Source organism: Dama dama, chromosome 20 (assembly GCF_033118175.1).
Source record: "Dama dama isolate Ldn47 chromosome 20, ASM3311817v1, whole genome shotgun sequence".
Taxonomy (NCBI): domain Eukaryota; kingdom Metazoa; phylum Chordata; class Mammalia; order Artiodactyla; family Cervidae; genus Dama; species Dama dama.
This window is the reverse complement of record NC_083700.1, coordinates 90,042,602-90,050,995: the sequence shown is the minus strand read 5'-3', so window position 1 is coordinate 90,050,995 and position 8,394 is coordinate 90,042,602. Positions and strand designations below refer to the sequence as shown.

At 48.7% G+C, this 8,394-nt stretch overlaps 1 protein-coding gene across 1 annotated transcript; it reads right to left on the bottom strand.

Annotated features, from left to right (window-relative positions):
* Positions 1 to 1,446: 1,446 nt before the first annotated feature.
* CZIB (CXXC motif containing zinc binding protein) lies at positions 1,447 to 8,155 on the bottom strand. The gene is made up of 8 exons (XM_061121858.1): positions 8,003 to 8,155; positions 7,707 to 7,790; positions 5,499 to 5,555; positions 5,065 to 5,146; positions 4,826 to 4,857; positions 3,447 to 3,524; positions 2,651 to 2,716; positions 1,447 to 1,705 (listed from the first exon to the last, which is right to left on the bottom strand). Exons 1-8 carry the CDS (start codon positions 8,006 to 8,008, stop codon positions 1,628 to 1,630), a joined length of 483 nt encoding a protein of 160 aa, XP_060977841.1. The 5' UTR covers positions 8,009 to 8,155; the 3' UTR covers positions 1,447 to 1,627.
* Positions 8,156 to 8,394: the final 239 nt, after the last annotated feature.

The window sequence follows — 8,394 nt, the reverse complement described above, 5'->3', positions numbered from 1 at the left end:
CCCGATCTTGAATGGAATACTTCAAACATTTCATTTACTCTGAGTTTCCTATAGATATCATTTGTGAGGTGAGGGTATAGTTTTTAGTTTTTTCTGTTCCTAGTTTGCTAAGGGTGTCTGATTTGTTGTTGAATTTTACCAAATATTTTTTTGCATCTATTGACATAATCTACTTCAGCTTTCCATCTGTTACTGATTATCTGTGTTCCTTTACCTCCTAAAAGATAAGAAAATAATGTACAATGCAGAGAACCTTGAGATGCTTTTAGTGCTTGCCTTTGTAACACGTACTGGCTGGTACAGAGGAGAAACCCTGACAGGCTATTATTTGCCCAGCCTGACGCTCCCTCGCTTGCTTTCGGGCCAGGCAGTGGGCCGTTCGCAGTGGGTGGGGGCTGGCAGAGATGCTGGCTGAGGGAGGCCAGAGAAGCCCTGCCCTATCAGGTGCAGAAAGCACAGACCCAGGATCTGGGAACAGGAGGGATCTAGAGGACACCCAACCCAGCTGCCAGACTGGGACAGGTAGGCGTCTCTTCTCCACCGTTAGACGTGGCCAGGTTTTCCTGCCGTGTGCGGATCCCCTTCCTAGAGCCCCACAACCAGCCTTGGAGTGGGCAGACCCTCTCCCAGAGGGCCACTCAGAAAAATGAAGATAGTAATTTTTAACTTCCAAAGAATTCCAGGCTCTAGCAGAACACTGAAAAGGAACAAGTCCCCTCATAACACTTTGCCAAATGGCAGTCTCCAGTATGAGGTGTGAGCGTGCCCTAATGACCTAACCGTGTACTGAACCACTCTATCCACCACGTGGAGGATCTTCAGCCCCAGGGAGGCAGGCCCATGAGACAAGAGGCCATGACTGTTGTCCTCACACCTCCACATGGCTGTCCAGGGGTAGAAGAACACAGAAGCGTGACCATAAAGGGGACAGACCAGGACCGTGAGGCGCTACAGAATGCAGAGAGGCTGACTCAGTACGGGAAGAACCTTCATAGGGATTCCCCTGGTGGGAGGGGACTGCCCCATCACAGCAAGTGAGCAAAGACCCAATGGCCAGCTGGCAGGGACTAGAAAGAAGATTCATGCCAGGACAGAACTACCGACCTCCAAAGTCCCTTCGAGACCTGGAACATGCAGTGACACCAGGTAACAGAAATGCGTGGGTTTACCTGAGGGTCAAGCTGGTCAATGTGATGTTCTGGGTCAGGACTGCTGGGTTCAGCGTCATTCCACAGGCTTAGCTGCCCTCTGTACCAATGACTTCACACCTTTGGTCCCCTGGCTTGGCCTGCGCACTCCCCAAGTGGTTGAGAGCCCTTGGGAAGTCTGTGCTCCTATTCTGCTAGCTGGATCAGGCTATGATTCTGTACTGCGGGAAAGTGCCAAGAGGCTATCAGAGCCCTCCAACATGGAGGGGGGTGGAAGGAGTAGCCAGTCACCCAGCAGTGTGGCACAAGTAGGGACTTTATTGGCGGGGCTTGGGAAGCTGTCGCAGAGCCGAGCAGGCAGGCCGTGAGGGCCTGGACCACTGCCAGGAGACGAGGGGCGAGGGGACCAGCCTCTGCGCTCTGCTGCTGGGGGCACGCTCTCCCTTTTCAGCTCTGAGGCAAGTGTACAGGAAGAGGGTTCAGCACTTCACAAACTGGTGGGCGACCTCGTAGATTCCCACAGACTCCTGAGCCTTTTCGTCATAGTCAGTCCAGTCCTGTGGGAAAAAAGGGCAGCGTTAGCCTCACGAGGCAGCCTGGGACAGCGTGGAGAGAAAAGAACTAGGACTAAAAGGCACAGCTCAGGCTCTAACTCAGACTTCAGGAACATGCCTGACCCAGGACACAGAAAGACTGCTCAGGTCTGAATTCCTGCTCCTCTAGCTTTGTGATTTTTTTCAAGTCACTAGCTTTCCTGAGTCTCGGTTCTGTCCTCTGTTTTAAAAAAGGGAACAATAGATTTTATGTTGAACGTTGAAAGAAATGAGTTAACACATGTAAAAGTACTTGGCATGGTGACAGGCTCATATGAGAGCTCGCTAAATCCAGTTACTGTTATTAGGTGCTGTGCAGATTGAATGTTTTTGTCCTTCCTTCCTCTGAGGCCTGACCACAAGCCTTCCTCATTTGCAAGGCAGTAACGTGTCCAGTGGTCCAGTTGACTCTTGGTATTCACAGTAGTTATGTTCTATAAAGTCCCCACAAGCACTGAATTAGTGAATACTGAACCACTGCTCCCAGGGGAAATACAGGTTAGGTTCCTAGGAGCATCTGATCACAATATTTTCTTCAGTCAATCAATACATAAACTTGTTTCATGTATGTTTTTGTTTAAAAACACCTTATCTAAATAATATATGTGTGTGTGTGTATGTGTGTGTATATGTATATATATAGTTGGTTCATTAAGACTGGACTTATGGCCAACAGCACTGTATCTCATGCCTAAACAAAGCTTATCTAAGATGTATTTTCTCCAAAAGGCCCATCCCAGCCTTCCTGCATGTGATCACTAGGTACACGTTGGGCTATTATAAAAACCAGAATCACCAACAAAAAGAACAAAAGTGTGGACTCAGCATCTCGCTGACAAGCCTTGTTCAGCAAAAAGATAATTCCCACGAGGTGCCCTACAGCTCCCCACAGGCCCCCAAGTCCTGTACCTTCTCCTGTAGATTAATGTCACTGAAGACTGTCCCTGATTCCACACCCTCAGCAGCAAACCCAGCCTGCAGGTGAGAGGAAGGCAACAGTTAATCAGGGGGGAAGGCAGCGGTGTGGCAGGTGGGCCTGGCCAGGGAACTGGCCCATCTCACAACCCTCTGGCACAGGAGGACACAGACGCAGTGTGGGATACTGTTTTGGAATAACTACTGAGATCCCAGGGCCTGGCAGCTGCCCTTGGACTAAGAGTGGTTTCTTCAAATTAGAGCCCTGGCCTAGAAGGCAGGAGGTGTGGGGTAAACCCTTCCATCACCCCTGGTTTTCTGAAAGACCCCAGGCATGTGACTTCCCTCTGTGGACGTCAGTTTTCTTACTTATGAAATGGGGATAACAATATAATCTCTTCTGCCTACCTCAAAGGGTTGTGAGGTGAAAATGCTACACAAATCTAGTGCCATGAGCACTGGCTCTGGAGTTGGATAGATGTGGGTTCAAATTACTGCTCGTGTTTACTAACTGCTTCCCCTGAGCAAGTCAAAAAATCTCTGAAGTTCTTTCCTCATCTGAAAAACTGGATGAATAAACCTAACAAGGTTACTGTGAGGATTAAGTGACGTAACATTAAAAGTAACAAGTTTGGTGTCCAACATACATTAGCTGTTTAAGAGATAACAATGATTATTCTTAGGAAGGAGAATTCCTGCTCCATGGTCTCTGCAGGAAGCACAGTTCTGCTGTCACTTCCTGCAGTATACACCTTCCCCAAACATACAGGTTCCCTGGGAAGACAGGTACCTGGGGCTGGAAATCCACTGGTTCAAGTCCTCGACACTCAAACTCTACTATCGTCTTGAACTTCTCGTTGTCTTCAGCCTATAAAGGAAGTGTGTTGAGGAAGCAGGCCCAACCGGGCCCAGGATGATCCCACAGCCCCTGTGAGCCCAGAATCGGCTTCAGAAGCCACCCTTCTCTCTCTGGAAGTAGGCCACCTTGGCACAGGCTCACCGTGAGATCTTTCTGAATGTGGACTCGGGCTGGGGTGCCTGGATGTGAGCTCACACACAGTTCTGCTTCTCTTCCCTCCTGGGCCTAAGATTGTCAGATGGAGCTGAGGAACCCACTATAGCTTTATCGTGAGAATCTGAACTAGGTGTGAAGTGCCCAGCATAGGACCTGACACTATGGTCAATAAATAGTAGATAAAATTATCAAAGTAAAAACTATGAGAATATTGAGGTATAAGGTTTCCAGGTCATCCCAAAGGCCTCGGTACACTTAGCTATGGCCTTTTGGTAACCATCTGCCATGCTGTCAAGGCGGGGGCTGACTTAAGACCTTTGAAGTGGGATATGCATGTGGAGGATGCTCACTGAGTGGAGTGGTATGACCAAAATTTGTGCCTATCTGACCCTTGGGTCCATACATCCCAGGGACTACACCTACACATTCATTCTCATTCATTCACTCTGTAGAAACACTTCCTGCATGCCAACCAAGTTCCTGTCCTTGGTGTAGTTTTGTTTCCTGGTCTGTCTCTTTCACTAGATTATGATTTACTTGAGGGCAGGTCCTTATGTGATTTTTCCTTATGTGATTTTTTAACTTCAGGACAAAGCTGAGAGTTTGGCGTAAGGCAGGCATTTTTCAAAAACGCCAAATAAGGAATGGATAAAGACAAGTAATTACCCTTCTTTAAATACACAGACCCAAAGCATACATTCCCTCCCTCACTTCTGGATTAATACGCTACACAGTGACATAAATAAATGTCTAATAAAATCAGATAGCAAGGATGGATGCACTATTCAAAGGACTATCCCACCCATGGACGCAGAGAAGACTCACTAGTCCTCTAAGATGTAGACAAGGCAAGTGTTCCCAGTGTTGGAAACTGAGTGGCCAGGTTGGGTCAGAGGTCGCGTAAGCTCCCACAGCCTAGCACTTTTAAGAAAGCACTACAATAGTCTGGTTATGAGTCTTTTTCCTACCAAGTATTCAGTCAGTCTAAGGTGAATAAATGACTAACACGATGAATGAACGAACAAGTTAGCACGTGCAGTCAGTCCGTCCCATAGCTCATCACTCTGGTGCAGGTATAACTCTAGGACACAGGCCTCCTAGTTCCCAGCTTCGATCTAATCCCATCATGCCTGCCACTGCAGCGGGAAACTTACGTTGTAAGATTTGATGGTGCTGCTCAAAATCTCTGAAATGTAGAAGAGAAGACAAAGTTGATTTGAGCCCACGTCCTGGCCCTATCAAGTACCCAGATGGTGCTCTGTGCAAGAGTCTACTGTAGAGGCTTGGGTGCCTCAGGCCTGGGTCCACCCACAGGTAACAGGAGCATGCTTTCAGTCTGGTACCAGCAAGCTGTGGGCCCGCCTGGCAGAGGCAGTACCCATGGCCTACCTACCAATGGAGTTTTCCCTCGAACACAGCTTGCACTTCTGGACCATGGAGGCACTGCCACGGCCTCCCTTCAGTGCCACGCTGTCCTGGCAAGCAGGAAACAGAACCTCTAGTCACATATCAGTCAGGTGTAAGGGTCCTCAGGAGACCCAGTCCTACCGCTTATTATCCAGTTAAAGAGATGAAAACCCAGACAGGGTGAGGAACTTGCTAGGACAAGATTCCTGGGGAGGCTTCTTGAGACTGAGAAAAGGACTCCCCCTTGAACTCTTGCTTCACATCCCAGGGCCTATTGTTCCCAGTGTTGATCACACCAATGCCTGTCCTCCCAAACCACAGACAGTGGGGTCCAAAGGCCAGAGAGCTTAGGGCCACAGATCCCTGCCCAGAGACCTGTGTGTGTTTGTGTGCGGGTATAGTGGTGGGGGGAACAGTTACCATCAGCCGAATGTACTGCCACTTCTCTGAAATCTCACCACAGTTGCCACATTTCATCTTGAGGGAGGGAAAAAGAGTATTAGTAAAGTAGCTGGCTCAGCTGGACAGATGCTGAGGGAACGGCAAAAACGGGGTGAGGTGGGCAGGCTCATAATCTTATCAGCCATCTAAGGACACAACCGGACTAATCTCTGGGCAAAGTGTTTCTCCTGTTGACTGGCCCATCCTCCTCTAAGAAGTGCTCAGTCTGGCTACGGATTCAAGACTCATGTGGTACAGAAATGGCTTCAAATTCCACACAACACCCATTGAGTTAGGAGCTTCCTCTGTGTTCTCACAGAATGGAAGGTTGCTGGTAGAAGTACTTATCACTGTTGCTATTCTATTTCTTTGTCTCCTTCTCTAAATTCTGCTTTTTGAAGCTAGAGACCATCAATTCCTCAAGTAAGACCTGGCACTCGGGCTTCCAAAAATTTGAAAATAAAGGTGGTCAGAAGGTTTCCTAAAAAAGGGATTTTTCCAGGTACTGAAGGATACTGGGATTTAGACAAGAAGGAAAACAGATGAGAAGCTCCAGAATGTGGGAAAGGGAAGGGCCTCAACTGCTCAAATAAGATGAGGACCTCTGTAGACCATGGCACTAGGGTACCAGATTTATAAATACAGGTGAGGAAGTAAGGGTGCAACCCCACAAAAAAATAAACCTGATCAAGAAAAGAGGTGAAGTTATTCTTACTAAATAATCACAAGATCCCTGCAAGTAGTCTTTCCTTTAGTGTCTGTTTACATACCATGAAACATTTAACGGAGGGAAAAATTACAAAAGGAATTTCAAGACACTGCTAATTAAGAATTAATCAATAAACTTTTAAAAGGAAAACATAAAAGTCTACCCAGAAGAAAAGAGAACATTTAATAAGCTGGATCATCGAAAAAGCAAGAGAGTTCCAGAAAAACATCTATTTCTGCTTTTTTGACTATGCCAAAGCCTTTGACTGTGTGGATGACAATAAACTGTGGAAAATTCTGAAAGAGATGGGAATACCAGACCACCTGACCCGCCTCTTGAGAAACCTATATGCAGGTCAGGAAGCAACAGTTAGAACTGGACATGGAACAACAGACTGGTTCCAAATAGGAAAAGGAGTACGCCAAGGCTGTATATTGTCACCCTGCTTATTTAACTTACATGCAGAGTACATCATGAGAAACGCTGGGCTGGAAGAAGCACAAGCTGGAATCAAGATTGCCGGGATAAATATCAATAACCTCAGATATGCAGATAACACCACCCTTATGGCAGACAGTGAAGAGGAACTAAAAAGCCTCTTGATGAAAGTAAAAGAGGAGAGTGAAAAAGCTGGCTTAAAGCTCAACATTCAGAAAACTAAGATCATGGCATCTGGTCCCCTGACTTCATGGCAAATAGATGGGGAGACAGTGGAAGCAGTGTCAGACTTTATTATTTTGGGCTCCAAAATCACTGCAGATGGTGACTGCAGCCATGAAATTAAAAGACGCTTACTCCTTGGAAGCAAAGTTATGACCAACCTAGATAGCTTATTAAAAAGTAGAGACATTACTTTGCCAACAAAGGTTCGTCTAGTCAAGGCTATGGTTTTTCCAGTGGTCATGTATGGATATGAGAGTTGGACTGTGAAGAAAGCTGAGCGCCGAAAAATTGATGCTTTTGAACTGTGGTGTTGGAGAAGACTCTTGAGAGTCCCTTGGACTGCAAGGAGATCCAACCAGTCCATCCTAAAAGAGATCAGTCCTGGGTGTTCATTGGAAGGACTGATGCTGAAGCTGAAACTCCAATACTTTGGCCACGTCATGCGAAGAGCTGACTCATTGGAAAAGACCCTGATGCTAGGAGGGATTGGGGGCAGGAGGAGAAGGGGAGGACAGAGGATGAGATGGCTGGATGGCATCACCGACTCGATGGAGATGGGTTTGAGTAAACTCCGGGAGTTGGTGATGTACAGGGAGGCCTGGCGTGCTGCGATTCATGGGGTCGCAAAGAGTCGGACACGACTGAGCGACTGAACTGAACTGAACAAGCATTTCTCATCTTGCCTGAGAGAAAGCTCCTGTTCGCCACTGGGATCAGAATGGGAAAGTTTTACGCGAGCCCAGCCGTGGCGCCCCGACCAGAGGCCGGAAATGCCTGCACCCTAGACGTCTAGAGCCCCGCCCCTCCAGCCTTACCTTCAGGTACCACCGGAAGTCTTCGCCCACTGGCCGGAGGTTGGTGACATTCTCCAGCGTGGCTTTGAGCTGCAGCGCGATTTTCTGAGAAGGAGCGCCAGGGAGACTGCGTCAACAGCGCCTGCGCAGCCCCTGTAGCCCCTGCCCCGCCCCTCTCCTCCCTTCCCCGCATGAGCTTTGCCTCCCGGCTCTCAGCACGAGCCCACTCTCCTCATTCCCTCCTGGCGCGAGCTCCTGCCTCCGAGGTTCTCGCCACTTCCCCGCTCTTGCCCTGTCGGCGGCTCGCTTCCACTTACCCCCATAACGGCCCGGCCCACCCAGCGCTTGCTGCGGCCACTGCTTTTCGGCTTGTCGTAAACGGCGGGCGCTGTCTGCGCACTCTCGGTGCGGCTCTGGGCGGGGCGTGGAGGCGGGTGTACGCGGGCCGCTGCTTTCCCAGTACACCTGGTCTTTTAGGCAAAGCCGTCTTGTGGAGGTAGTCTGAGACCGCAATTAGCCGGTGTTCAGACCCGTGGAAGGCTCCCTCCAGCAACCGGTAATTAGATATTTACTGAACGGCAAGTTAGTTTGAGGGACGTCGCACCAAACAAGACAGTCCTGCCCGAAACCTCTACCGGGTCCTCACTATTCTGCCTTCCTTCACCCAACCTCGCGCTGGCTCCCTGCCTGCCCGCCGAGGCATCTTAGA